At 35.4% G+C, this 14522-nt stretch overlaps 4 protein-coding genes across 8 annotated transcripts; 2 read left to right on the top strand and 2 right to left on the bottom strand.

Annotated features, from left to right (window-relative positions):
• The first annotated feature begins 169 nt into the window (after positions 1-169).
• LOC125488594 lies at positions 170-712 on the top strand. The gene is made up of 2 exons (XM_048631381.1): positions 170-315; positions 397-712. The coding sequence occupies exons 1-2, from the start codon at positions 188-190 to the stop codon at positions 566-568; spliced, it is 300 nt and encodes a 99-aa protein (XP_048487338.1). The 5' UTR covers positions 170-187; the 3' UTR covers positions 569-712.
• On the top strand, positions 461-5024 carry LOC105384819 (structure-specific endonuclease subunit SLX4). The gene is made up of 5 exons (XM_048631357.1): positions 461-602; positions 682-3239; positions 3412-3863; positions 4201-4353; positions 4862-5024. Exons 1-5 carry the CDS (start codon positions 577-579, stop codon positions 4937-4939), a joined length of 3267 nt encoding a protein of 1088 aa, XP_048487314.1. The 5' UTR covers positions 461-576; the 3' UTR covers positions 4940-5024.
• A 369-nt stretch (positions 5025-5393) lies between these two features.
• LOC105384820 (protein IMPACT-B) lies at positions 5394-8655 on the bottom strand. The gene is made up of 6 exons (XM_011555099.3): positions 8508-8655; positions 8193-8425; positions 7896-8025; positions 7145-7248; positions 6699-6905; positions 5394-6042 (listed from the first exon to the last, which is right to left on the bottom strand). Exons 1-6 carry the CDS (start codon positions 8559-8561, stop codon positions 5949-5951), a joined length of 822 nt encoding a protein of 273 aa, XP_011553401.3. The 5' UTR covers positions 8562-8655; the 3' UTR covers positions 5394-5948.
• A 197-nt stretch (positions 8656-8852) lies between these two features.
• LOC105384821 (spermine oxidase) lies at positions 8853-13363 on the bottom strand. Of its 5 annotated transcripts, none has more exons than XM_048631371.1 (7): positions 13229-13363; positions 12110-12279; positions 11648-11860; positions 11325-11526; positions 9845-10020; positions 9206-9580; positions 8853-9121 (listed from the first exon to the last, which is right to left on the bottom strand). In XM_048631371.1, exons 2-7 carry the CDS (start codon positions 12271-12273, stop codon positions 8887-8889), a joined length of 1365 nt encoding a protein of 454 aa, XP_048487328.1. In that variant the 5' UTR covers positions 12274-12279; positions 13229-13363; the 3' UTR covers positions 8853-8886. The 5 variants fall into 5 exon arrangements, with proteins under 5 accessions (XP_048487328.1, XP_048487326.1, XP_048487325.1 ...); XM_048631369.1 differs by having other exon boundaries at positions 13148-13299; XM_048631368.1 differs by lacking the exon at positions 13229-13363 and adding an exon at positions 13148-13211 and having other exon boundaries at positions 12110-12282.
• Between the last annotated feature and the right edge of the window lie 1159 nt (positions 13364-14522).

Here is a 14522-nt window from a genome sequence, read left to right as displayed (position 1 = left end):
AGCAACCCACCAGTTAACTGCTGCGGTGCCAGTCACTTTCCCGCTGCCTTGCTAAAAAGAAAAATCTCAGAATAAGTAAAGCACTCCGAAGAAACGGTTATGCACAAAATTTTCAGTAATGTCAATGTCATTTCCCTTGCACAGATAACACAGAACAGATTACATTCATCAAAAAATCAAAATAAAAATGGCTATCGGAGTTGATACTTCAAAATGGAAACCTAGAAAATTAAAAGGAACACCTGCCAACAGAGCCGCAAACTTAATTGCAGCTGGAATAATTGGCTTTGGAGTTTTGTGCGGTGCAGCTCTGCAGTGAGTCTGCTTTACTACCCTTTACATAACCAAGGAAGCTTACAACATTTGAGGTTATTATATTTGTTTTCTATCTTCCAGATATATGGACTTTACTAAGAAACCAAGAGCAAATTTTGAGAAGCTATATGAAGACTCGATAGTTGAAGTTGAGAGAAAGATCATGATTGGAAACAGTTTACCATACAAGACCGGAGACCAACTACGGAAAATAGTTGAGGAAGATAGACAGCCAGACAGACCAGATGCATAAGTTATAAAATGAATAATTTAAGTTCTCAAAATAGGTAGGTATCACTTTTGTTGTATAGCATGATATAGTATAATAAACTTGTTATTTTAACCAAAAAAACTTTCATTTCCCAGCAAGAAAGAAATTGTTAGCAAATACTTCAAAGACAAAAAACAAGACAATGATGAAAGTGTCTCTGAGTTCCAAGAGCCTAAAAAAACTAATAAAGGTCCAAAGACTGCTGTAAATGCACCTCAAGCTTCCACTGCTAGCAAAAGTAAAAAGCGAACTAAAAAAATCAAAGGTCAGAAAGATATAAGAGCAGTTTTGAACAAGAAAAATGAGCTAGTTAAATATGCTAAAGAGTTTGATCAAGTCTGTAAGATATCTGGTATTGATGTGGACTCGGAACAACTCCAGTTGGCTATAGCATTGTCAAAGTCACTGCAAGAAACAATTACTGAAGAAAATGTGTCTCGGAAATCAAAGATCCTAACTGCTGAAGAAAGAAGTGGAAAAATACGAACTACACTCCAGGAGTATGGATTTAGAGTGCCCGAAGTCAAATTACAGACTACAAGTAGAAGGAGACTAAAAGGAAAGAGAAGGCAAAGTAAACTGCTGTTATTATCAGATGCTGAAAGACAACAGATTATTACTGATAAATATTCCCAGGTAATCTTTGAAAACACAACACTTTTTGGTGAAAGTAGTGGAGTTACTGATCAACTGTACAAAACAGCACCACTGTATCACATTGCTACTAATTCCTATTATGAGTATATAAAATGTGATGAAAGATTTTATGTTGATGGCTTGCTAGAAAAAAGTCCAAATACCATAGGAAGTTTACTCCGTGATTGGTCTGAAATACCTGGTAGACCACTTAGTCCAGTTTTGGAACTAAATATAAAATACAGATGTTGTGAACTAGAGTTTTCTTGTCAAGAAATAAGTGATATCCTCAGTGGAACAATAGAAAAAGCACAATATATCATCAAAAGAAAGGCTGATCTTCTTGATTGCCATTCAGACAAAATGGAAGATAAAGAATGTGTGAAACTGAAATCTGATAATAGACTTGATGCTCTAAGTGTTCAATTGCCACAATACAGATGTGCTTCTCCTGATTTATTTGATGAGGAAGATTCAGAAATCTTAAGCCAGAAAAGTACTCAACATGAGAATGTTAATTTAAGCCCACCATGTTCTCAAATATCTAGCAATGTAACCAGAAAAAAAAGTAATGACTTCATGGATCTAACAGAATGTATAAATCTGATGCCACAACCATCTACTTCTAAAACAGAGTTACCTGAAGTAGTTGTAGTTGAGGACTGTGATCAAATGGGAGTATCAAATTTGCAAACTAAGTTTCCTAACATTACCCAAAGAAAATCTAATGATTTTATGGAAATAACTAATTGTATAGCAACATGCGGCCGACTGAAAGCTATAGATGAAGATAATATTGATCTCACTCAAGGTTCTGATAACGAAACTGGAGATGACACTATCATAATTGAAGACATTGACAAAACATTTAGGCAACATGACAAAGTTGAAAACTTTGACTTGACACAATCGTCCAATTCTAATGATACGTTACCTATTGTTCATATAAGTGGAACAAAGCCAGTTGTGGAAGAAATAAATTTGCCAACGAATTTGATAACTAAGAAATCTATTTCTCCAATAAAAAATACAAGTATATTTGAAGAATATGTTTATGAACATTCTGATCATAGTAGTAAAAATAATGGATCTAAAAGTATGGATAATACTACTAAAGAGGCAACTTTTACAGGGCCTGGTGAAGAGGTCAGTGTCGATCTAACACAATCTTCAGAGTCTTTAGATAAAACATCTGCTGTTGATATTGAATTTGGAGTACATGAATCCAACATTGATGTTTTGGGGAAAAAGAATGATATTTCTATAGACTATGATGAAGTATTAAATGATAAAAATGATACCGAAGAAACTAAAGAAAGTTTAAACTCTCCAGACAAGAATATTAACTTAGAGAATGTGTATGACTATAATGATAAAAGTTTTGATGAAGTGCTGAATCATTCACTAGCACACCAATCAAATCATGATGATTTTCATATTCATACTTCAGATATAACTGCAAATAACAATTTTTATAAAGAGGATCCAAGTGAAACCAATTATGGTAACGAGTATAAGCCACCAATTTCTGACACCCCTTCTGAAGTATTTGAAATATCTGATGAAGAACTCAACTACTCCATACACAAATCCAAATATTTAACTGATAACTCTAAAGAAAGCAATGAAATATCTGTTGAGATACCTAAAGGGAACTTTGAATGTGGTGGTATATCTATTCTAGACAATATATCTGCTATTAAAAGACTTAGTGATAATATAACTATAGAGAGAGATAGTATGAGAAAGTCTGTAAATGATAGTTTGCCAATAGTTGAAATTAGAGGGAGTAAGGTAAAGATAAAATCACCATTACATGAAATGGCTGTAGAAATGTCTACACCTGTTAAAGACTTAGTTAAAGATAAGTTTGCTACTGTAAATACGCCTAATAATAGTGAATATGTTATTAAAACTAATCAAGTTACACCAATGGTGGATTATGCTTCGCTTTCCACTCCTGAAAGAAACAAAGAACTGGATAAATATGGTTTGAAACCATTCAAACGGAAAAGAGGTAAGAATTGCAGTTTTTTTTTCCTTTAAAATTATACGATTGGTTATATTTAATGTGGCTGCTGTAGTAACTTAATTTTTACACTATGAAATTAATACAAAAATGAATTATTGTTATGATTTTTTTTAAATCTTGGTGGTGACATTATAATGCTTAATAATACTTTTTTCAGCTATTCAACTACTAACGCATCTTTACAATCAAACACACCCAGTAGTAGAAACATGTAGCTCTGAAGATCTACCGTCACCGTCTAAAAAACTGAAGCCGAATACTGAAAATAACCAGCAGAAACCTCTTAAAGAACCATTACCCACCCTCAGTCAAGGAAAGGCCGAAACTAAAGGAAAATCGCCTAGAAAAACTTCTAGTAAATCACCAAGAAAAGCAATCAATATCGTCCCTTATGGTGAAGATGATACAGCTCTTTCCACATCACAGAAAAGTAAATCTAGTTCAAAATCAAGGAAGGACAATCTATCCCAAAAATCTGATAGAGAACTTACAAATAAAGAAAGTGAAAAGGAAAACATTTCGTATGTAGAAACCAGCTGTGTTACAGTTGGTAAAGACGTTAAATGTTGTCCAGATGATTGGGTGTTCCAGAAAAGAGAGAAAGCTAAGGTAAATCAGTATAAGTTTTATTTTTTTTATTGGCCGTCTAAATAAAAACGGCATCAGAATCTGTCCATCCGTTTCGGAGCTAATTAACCACAATAATGCTTCAATCTTGAGAGAAATAAAACTCATGATCATCATCAATCTGTTGGGCGTCCCACGCTACGCTTGTCTTCTCTTGAAGTCCTACCCTGCTAGAGTCCGAAAATACTCTCTTGCTGTCTTGTTGCCCTTTTGTTGGGTGTTGGCATTTGTTTCTATTGCAAAGTTATCTTTGGCAGACTCCTGTCTAATATTTCTTGAGTATTATTTAACTGTTGTAATAATTATATCTCTTTCCCAGGTCCATTCCTGCCGTCTACCCCTGCACATAGCGTTCCACAACTACGTGTCATCCCGCCGCGGCCTGCGGGAGGCTATTCTCAGATACGTGCCTGTGAACATAGACGTCATACACAAGGATCTGGTGGGCTATGGGCATCGGTACGATCCTAAGGTAAATTATTAGTGAGAGTATCACGAATATTGTCGACTTTAGACGATGGTAATTCGACAGGAGGGTCACTGGAGTTTGTAATGTTTGTATGCGTTTTATTAGATTCTTATGTTACCGACAGGGCGCTGATCAAGATATGTCATACAAATTGCTATCGAATTACGCTACCGACTTGAGTAGACAATATTCGTGATTCGCACACTACTCTAAATGGTGGTGGTAGGGTGTTACAAAAGTAGTGGCTGGTAGCCTCGAGGGCGTATTCTGTACAACTTCTTAAAATTCGTTACATAAAATAATATATACAAAAAAAAACGCATGAACAACATAATTATTTTCTATGGATAAGTGGATATTCGGAAAGACCCGTGCATCACCTTTTGGTTTATTCTTACTTCTTTTGCAACACTTGTACATTTGTCGATGTTTATATTAGTTCCAGGGAATAGAAAACGGTAAAATAAAACATGTTACTATATCAATACATATTAAACATTGTTTATTTCAGGATCTTCTGAGATTTCTGGACAAGAAATGCATAACGGTCAAAACAGCAGACAACAACGCACGAAACAAAAACAAATAATTATAAAAATTGTGTTCTAATTTTATACAAAATGTTTTGTCAAGGTTTTTAATTTATGTAAATATAGTAGGTATAATTTGCGAAAGCTTACTTTAATTCCATACCGTTTTATACATAGCATTACTAAAAGTTTACAACAATTTCCTTTAAATAGTCTAAGCATTATCTATAGCTATCATGATTTCAGTTGAGCTCAGAGGAATGGTGCCCTCTCAATCATATAACCTACATAATTATATTCAAACATGCGTCACTTACTATAAAATTATACTCTTTTTAAGTATTCGTACATTAGATACACCATAATTTATAATAGTCACAGTAGGTGCAGTCTTTCTCATTAACTAAACCTACAAAAATAGTTAAATTACCCTCAAAGTAAAGTACCTAATATGATGACTTTGAGATGTCTGCACCATTTAATTTATGACTGCCTGGGTCATTTACCTAATGAATTTTCGGATTCATGATTTTATTAAATTGCATGACCGATCAATATTTCTAATTCTAATGTAAGTATTGCTTCAAATGATTCCCATTTATCATCTGTAATTCTATGCAGTTATTATACCTCATACATGATGGCAGTAGCTGGGCCAACCCAAGTTCAATATTATCTTCATGAAATATATGGAATTCGTAATGTTTTGCTTTGTTGGATTTATACAGGGTGTTGCAAACAGGGTATACTAAGCCGAAACCTACATGTACAGGCTTAGTATAGGTATCCTTTTTGCAACTTCCTGTATAGGAAGTTTCTTGGCCCAGGTTGACTTAGCCTCGGCCAGCCTGTAAATAGAGTATTAAACTAAGATCTAAAGTCTGTTTTTTTTAATCTCAGATGCTAAATTGATAGATTCTGGACGGTTCCTCAACAGTCGATTGTCCCGCTAATAGAACGATACGTCACTTAATCGCGGGACAATCGACTGTTGATGAACCGTTCAGAATCTTTCAATTTAGTATCTGAGATTAAAAAACAGACTTTAGGTGAGTATACAAGTGAATGTTATTTCTTGATCATGCCGGCTTGAGTGAGCACCTGTCTCGCCGCGTTGTTGATGTGCCGGAATCTGTCGGGGCCCAGCTGTATGCCGCCAAACCTGGGGAAAGGAAAAGGTCGATGGATATTTGGATATCATAAATAGGTACTATAATAATGTTACGGTGAGGTATGAGTGTGAGTTACGGTGAGGTATGAGTGTGAGTTACGGTGAGGTATGAGTGTGAGTTACGGACTAAAATAGTGCGAAGGAGCGCAAAATAAACGCGAAATTGTATGGCTTAGCAGCGTACCTGTGTATTGCGTTAAATTTTTACTGCTTTGTGTAAAAACTCCCAATATAGGTCTTTAGATTCAGAGCATTAAGACCTCAGTTGGCCACAAAATTTGCTGTAGCCTATACATACTATACCCTACCTATGTACTAACTTAGAAAAATAGTAAGTATAATACCTATAACAAGCATGCACCATGGCACATTAGTATAAAACATACACATACCTACAACATAAATAATATAAACTCAACCCCTTATTCATAAAAAAGTTACTGAACGCCTGAGCTATTGGTGGTTCTGTCACTCTCTGCGGTCTCTGACAAAGAACAATTTGTTCTTTGACAGAGAGTGACAAAACAGTTCAATCGTCCAGTAAGTTTTTTTATGAATGGGGGGGTTATACCAGGTTATACTATATCCCTCTATTTCCTCCTCCCATCTTACTCCAGTTTCATCATTCTTTATATGCAATATCTCACCATCTAGACACAACAACTACAGCGTTCCTCTGGTCCAGTATCTGCAGTAGATGCAGCATGCGCCCGCCTGCGTGCGTCTCTCCATCATCATCACAGTCCTGCAACATGGACACTCCTCGCTCCGTCTGACGCTCTATTCTGTACGCATACATGTTGTGTGTGGCGTTCAGGATCTTCTTGTTCTGTTTCAGCGTGTAGAGCACTGCGCTGTAATGTGAAGGTGGTAACGGTTAGGTTGGAAAGCTTTGGAGATTAGATGCTTTGGTGCTTAAATGAAACATATACAATAAGAGTATCTGATAACAAGAAGAGTATATTGATTGTTACTGTCCAAGGGCATGTATATCACTATAAGGAGTAGCATAGCAATAGACACTTGGCCTGTTCACATTTTATTTTGTAAACGAGGGGCTTTCGAGTATTGTAAGATAAGTATTTCAACATACTTGACTTCATCAACTGATGTGACAACTGCAGCATGACCCTGGAACGAGCTCTTTCTGTCGACGATCACCTCTCCTGTTACTATTTCTGGACATTTGATCTGCAACTGGAAAATAATTAAATATAAATATAGCTTTTTACAACACACATGATGCAGAGGATATAATATTTAGCTTCAATAACAAAAAACCTTTTGGGGCTTGGATATGGGAATATGAAGTACTTATATGGACATTCTTAGTACCTACAGTTTAGAAGTATAAAGACTGATCTAAAATGGTGAAAAATTATAGAGTACATAGTGATTACATTTTTAAGAAGTCTCTTCATCAAGGCTGTTCTGTTTCCCATTCTTGATCATAGAAGACCAGTGACACTTCCATAGAATTGTAGTGTTGCACCAATCATTACTGAGGTTCTATGAGACTTTTCCCATTGAAATTAAATTAATAAAAGCACTGAAAAATACTGTTGTTGTGTTTACATTTCATACACTACACTTACACTGAAATCCTCTTATAACAGTTATAACCTATAAAGTGTCAATAAGATCAGCTGATCACTGACAGCTATGATCTGACAGTTAAAAGCTTCATACAAGAATGTACCTTACGCTCATAGTTTTATGAGTGGCTTTTAATTGAATAGAAGAAATACCTTAAAATGATACAGAAGGACTAAAGTTTGAGTCACAGGGAAAATTGATTTGGACTGAAACAAAAGGAGTAAGTAAATACTTTATGTTCTACATACCTCAGACAAATCATCAGCTAAATCCACAACATTAACTTTCTTCTTTTGAGCTTCCGGATGTTTAATTGAGAGCAGAGTCTCTCGGATCTTCTCTACCCATTGGTATATAACTGTCTCTCCTACATTTTCTCTGAAATTTAAGAAAAAATATTGAAATATAGGTAGAGTTAAGTACTCTACTCACTGGTAATAGTGATTTTATAATTAATGTAATTTTATAATTATATAATTTTATAATTACCTGTAATACTTATAACAAATGCTTGGGAAATAATGAAATTAAAGTTAATAACTTACAAATAAACTACATCTAAAGCTTGGTGCAGTTCCTCCTTCTTCTTTCGGTCCATCATAGGAGCTGATAATTCATATTTAGGCGGAGCTTGCTCTGGATACTCCGGTGGTAAAGTTACATACAAAATAGCTTCAATTTTATTCTCCACTATAGTAATGCTGTAAGATCTGGAACTTTCACTCTCTGTCTTCCAGTCTGGCCCGTAAATTGAGCTTAAAGCCTCAATTTCTTCGATCTATGGGGAAATACCATGTTTGTTTACAATTTGGTAACATAATTTTGAAGTTGAATAGTTATTATGAATTAAGTACACGTACCTGTTTGGTCAAATTATCTGCATCCATGATTTTGTGGTGGCCTGAACTTTTCATACACGTTAATTTTTAGGTTTATAGAGATAAAAAAGCTTAAAAATTATAGCAACTTTGCAAACAAACAGCAAACCAACAACAGCTGTTTTTGACACGGGCCTCCTGACATTGACAGTGTTCAAAAATAGAAAAGTACTGCGTTCAAATATTGATTTCAAATGCGTCTACTGGACATTATTATTCTGAGATACGCACTCTTAGAACACTACGGATAGGAAAAACTAGATTAGAGTCACGCTGAGTTACGCAAATCGACATGCTTTCTAGGTTTTCAATAAAAAACACAACTAATAATCTTGAAACGTTATTTTTATTTTCAAAACACCTATTTGAACGCTTTTATCACTCTTTCGGCTTCACGGAAGCCTGTTTCAATAGCACCATGAACAGTCGCATGGTAATGTGGTGATGTGGCTTCACCAGCGAAACAAATGAGTGGGAATCCTTTATCATCCGTTATAGGCTGGCCCAACGCTTCAGCACTTCCACCATTTTCTTCCGTGTAGACTGAGCGATAAGAATAAGCTCCTCTTTCGAAACGATTGGTTTGCCATTTAGTTCTGAAATTCAATCATAAGTATTTTTAAGCACTATTATAATAACCACTTATGTAAAAATCATACTAAAGCAGGATGAAAAGGTACCTTAATAATGTTTGAATCGGTTCAACATCAAACTTGTCTTTAAACAACAAGCTCAATAGTTTATCCATTCCTTTCTTCACATTCTCTTCGCTAGTTTTTTCCATTAATTTAGCTCCATCATCATTGATCCAACCAACCAGCACATTAGGATTATGATCCACAGTGTCCATGCTATATACTTGGGTTATCCATTTCTCTTCCTCTGTGAAATTTACTTTGTATTCCGGTCGCCATATTAGCTGAAATTTGGCGGGAGTTTTTGGCCACCATGGTTCCGGAAACTCCATAAAGATTTTGTCGATTAGAAACATGTCCAGATTGTTGATCGCATCAATCTTTTCTTTTGGAAGCGGAGGAGTGAAGAGCACTGGGTATCTGAAAAAAATCAAGAAAGTAATTAAGTAACTAGTTACATGAAAGAAAAACAAAATGGAGGCCATCCGCGAATGATGAATTTACAAACGAATAACAAGGAACATATAAATAGGTACTTATCTATGATTTGTACCTAATTGTCTTCTTGTTTATAATAGAAGGAATGCTCTTATTCAATTGACATTTTTATCAACAAATAACAAATCCAATCAAAGAAGTAAAATCCATCATAATGTGGACATTGAATACCCTACCGATACATACCTTTCCTTCAGATATCCCACCGACACAGTGCTAATCACACTCCTAGCTTCGTAGCTGCTGCCATCTTTGCAAGTGATGTGAACCAGCTTCGACTCTGTATTCCAGTTTATAACATCCACTTCCTTCTTCATTTCAATATCAATCGCTAATGCCTTCGACGGGTCGGGGTATTTATTCTGAAACATATTTGAAAATCTCGCATAATAGAGTAGGTAGACAGGTAGGGTAACGTAACGTACCTTGGGACGCTTGTACCTCGGGACATTGATTATATTTTAAAAACAGGCTAAATAAATAAATTAAAATTCTACTCTAGGCATAGTATTTTACTAGCTTGGCAAAACTAGTGAGTCTCGTGATTATACCGGCATCGAATGTGTGGTGAAGACAATATGAAGTTTTTTGGAGTCAAAAGTAGCTTTTGTATAGTTTTTTGAGTTGCATTATCTCATTGAGGCATGCTAAAAATAGAGACATGGATGTCACGTATATATTTTCAGGTATTTAATTTTATGACACGGCAATTATTTGAAAGATTCCTTACATAAAAATAAAGATATTGAAATTTTTGTTCAATATTGTTTTTTTGTACCTTGGGACACAATCAATGTTTGTACCTTGGGACACTGTATCCTATGGGTTTGTACTATGGAGACTGTTAACTTCTAAATAACGCCATAAATCTCTGTCCCTATTAGTGACAGAGTAAAACTGGATAGAAGAGAGTTGCAGTAAGTCTGGATCGTTTGAAACAAGCAGTAGATAAAGTAAAAAAGGAGAAAATATTCCTATAAAGTGAATGTTCCAATTTGTAACATAAGATTCATACATAATCGCAAAATATAATTTCGTTTAAAACTAATGATAATTTGATGTCAATATAGTTATAAAATAACGATGATTACAAGACTTTTTGTACCAAAAATATAATAGATCAATTTGTCCCAAAGTACACTTAAAAGTGTCTCATGGTACAAACGTGTAACGTACCTTGGGTCAAAACAAGCATTTTTACTTGTAGGTATCTTAATTTTAAAAAATCTGGCCACACCAAAGCTCCAGCACAAATACTAGTGATAATAGATTATATATCCTACCGAATAAAGTAAATTTCACATTAATATCTTAGTTGTACGCTGCGCTATCTTCATTTAAAGTTGGGGTAGTCGAAAGTGTCCCTAGGTACGTTACGTTACCCTACCTAATTACTTACTAAAAGTTTTTAGCTAACCTTAACGAGGTATTCATCACTATCACGTGTGTACTATCACTAGTACATACATACAGACAAACAATAAAATTATAGCTTGCTATAATTTAACTTCCTTCAAAATGCCACAACACATAAATTAGTTAAATTATTAGTTGTGTGTGCGTGTGTGTGTGTGTTATAAATTAGTTAAACTTCCTCGCCTTTAAGGTAACTTATTATACGCTTAGTTAAATAATTGAATTGCAGAGGAACCCCCAATTTACTAACCATTAAAAGATCCAAGATGGTCCCCATACCCTTTCCTTTCCACATCTGATACGTGCCATCACAGTACTTCCTCTCTTCCACTCCATGCAAAGATTTGCCGAGTTTCGGGTCACTATGGCCACCTAACTCGTGAGATCTCTCGAACCATTCTAGAAGGGACTTGTTCAGTGCTAGCTCTTGGTTGAAGGTTTCGCTTTTGAAACTGAAATAAGGGAGGTATTGTGAGTGACAGAAAAATCCCATAAGGCATACCACCATATCTAAAAGTTATAGGATATTACGTTTTCTTTCTTAAAGTACCTATAATGGTGCTATTTACTTACGCTTCTTCTACTACATCAGCTATTGACTTAGTATTGTTCTTTTTAGCTTCATCAATAAATCTTTGTATTTTTTCATTAAACGAAGCAACGACTTCGTTTTGAAGACTATTTCCGTTTGATAGAAAAGTATAGGTTTCAGGTTGTTTGAGGTCTTCTAGCAAACCGAGAGGTTTAGCCATTTCCACCACGATGTTTCCTTTTTGGCCTTCGCATCTGGAAAAAATATAAGTATTTGAATTATAGGTCGGTAGGAATCTAAATACCTAGTAGTTACTTACCTTATAGTCATCATCAGCCTGTGTTAATTCACCATTGGACGATACTACTCCATATTTGGGGAGATTTAGATCCTTCGTGTTATATTATAGCAGTAAGTTCTTAACCTAGCAGAAAACTGTCCTGGAATTTTCAGATCAAAGTTTCAAAATCGAAAGAAGTTAATACTATGAAGTTAAAACTTACTCCTGAGCGCCCAAGTCAACCACATGCCCAGCGAAGGGCACAGTATTGACCTTCCCTCCGATCCTGTCGGCTGCCTCCAGGCAGACAACCCTCAGGCCTGCCTCCACCAGCCGCCTCATGGCAGCGAGGCCCGCCGCGCCCGCGCCTATCACTATCACGTCCATGGGTCCCTGGTGGTGGAAGGTGGAGGGTTTTTTCAGTCTCAAGGTATTAACATATGTTTATTTATTTTATTTAAAAACTTTATTGTATGTATACACAAATTACCTACACAGTTTAAAGAAGAAGTTACAAGAAAACGAACAATACTAGTAGGATTTTATATACAAAGGCGGACTTATCGCCTTAACGCGATTTCTTCCAGTCAACCTTTATCTTGCATATGCTATGTAATTTTCGCATTTGTTGCAAGGCTCGTGCGCTGTAGTCTAAAAGTAGACTCAAAAGACCCATTCATACATATCAGGGATGCTTCAGTTACGACGCATTAACGACACGGCACAGTTCAGTGTGTCAGTGATAGTTGTTCTTTGATATGATTTGTTGATATGTGTGAATGGGCCTTAATAAGTTAAAAATAATGTTCATCTAAGTAGTTAGGCTTTCTAACCTACCTCAAGCGGCTCGGCTTCGGTAAACCGTATAAGAATAAATAATAAACTGAAAATATACGTATTTTGGAGTTTCATGATTTAATGATTTTAGAAAATCATTTAAAATCAATGGTACGTCCGCAAACTAACACCAACTTAAACTGACCAAAAATAGCCAATGAATACTTATATCTATTATAGCTTTATAAACAATAGTTCTAAAATTTTAAATTTACCTAATTTGTTTACCAAATGTATAACGACCTTGGCTTTGATAAGGTTGATGCTCTGTTGCTGTTACGTTGGTATCACAAATTGTTAAGACTTAAGTTGGTAACTATGCCGGGATTTTGTTATCTTAATTTACACAACAATCGTTCGTTATTCATGCTTGATACCATAAAAAATCGCTATGTATCACATTATAACTAAAGATTTCACTTACCTTAGGTGTAGGCATAGCACATACAATAGATACAAACAACTATTTAGATGTATCTTAAGCATCTACTAATAATATACGTACACACTGTAAAGTCACAAAGCAGACACTGGCTGGTGTTGTGTTGTGTATCTTTTTCTTTTCTTGAAACTTAAAAATAATATTGTCTGTCTGTAGTGCTATCCCACTCTCGCACAAGCCAGTTGTTCGTTTGTTTGCTAATCGTTTCCGTATCGTCTGTGACACGCTTGCTTTACATTAATTTTATTTAACAACGTTGTAACGTTGCCAATATAAGTCTATTTCACAAATTTGGGTTCCAATCTCTAGAAACGAAAAAAAATTACTTAAGTATACTGTTTTCCATGATTCTCATAATTAATCGTTCAAGTACTTACATGGGCATGGTTCCTAAGATCAAAATATATCTTCGCAATGTCTTATAGGTACCTTCTTTACCATCGTAGGTATAGTTTCAGTCAGAATTAAATTCTCTTTGGTTTCAGTTTTCTCACATTGTCAGATATTTAATAAGCCACCCTAGATATAATAATATAAATTATGTTATTTAAAATCCAGCAGTAAACGCGTGTTGCCTAATGATGATGCATCCACGCAGTTCGAAAATTATAAAAGTTGGTAGCCTTGCCTTATGCGATCCTAGTAATTTAATATAGAAGCATACATTGTAGTGCACACATTAGTGCAAGTATTATATAAAATAAATGCACAAACGTTCGGAAACCCCGGCTAAGCACCGGGTGCGATAATTTCATAATTTTCTTCAAACCATAGAGCGTGGACGCAGCATTTTTTCTTAATTAGCGACAAGAGTCGCAGTGGCCAGCGAAATGTATGAAATTACTAAGTTTCCGCCGGCAATCAGATTTCCATAATAGTTGTATTACCAGGATATTAGCATATAGACGGTGTGGGCACACGCACCGCCACGCTTTGTAACTAATTCTTTTTCAATGTTCAAGGAAAAACGATAGTGAAAGGTAGGTCTGTAATAACTCTTATTTTTAAATCTTCAAATTATTAAACAAGAAAAATTACTAGGTGTCCGGTGAAAAGTCAAAATAGTAGAGCGGGCATAAAAGCAAAAAGACAATCAAGAGGCTAAGCTACCAGTAGGCAAACTGTTCACTAGTTACAAGTGGTGTGTGATGGCCAACATTACGCAGAAAATTAGCAAACTGTGAAAACTCGGCATATACTAAACCGATGCTAACTGACTCGTTCTTCATGTACCTAGTCCTGGGGTTTTGCCAGACCTAGCTGCTAGGTTTCAGGAATATTGTAAGTCCTACTATAACAACCCATGTAAGTATCGTAGTTACAGTTTATGAGAATTAGAATATAGTTATTTACTTCT

The sequence above is a fragment of the Plutella xylostella genome, chromosome 28 (genome assembly GCF_932276165.1).
Source record: "Plutella xylostella chromosome 28, ilPluXylo3.1, whole genome shotgun sequence".
NCBI lineage: Eukaryota > Metazoa > Arthropoda > Insecta > Lepidoptera > Plutellidae > Plutella > Plutella xylostella.
This window is presented reverse-complemented; position numbering and strand designations above follow the sequence as displayed.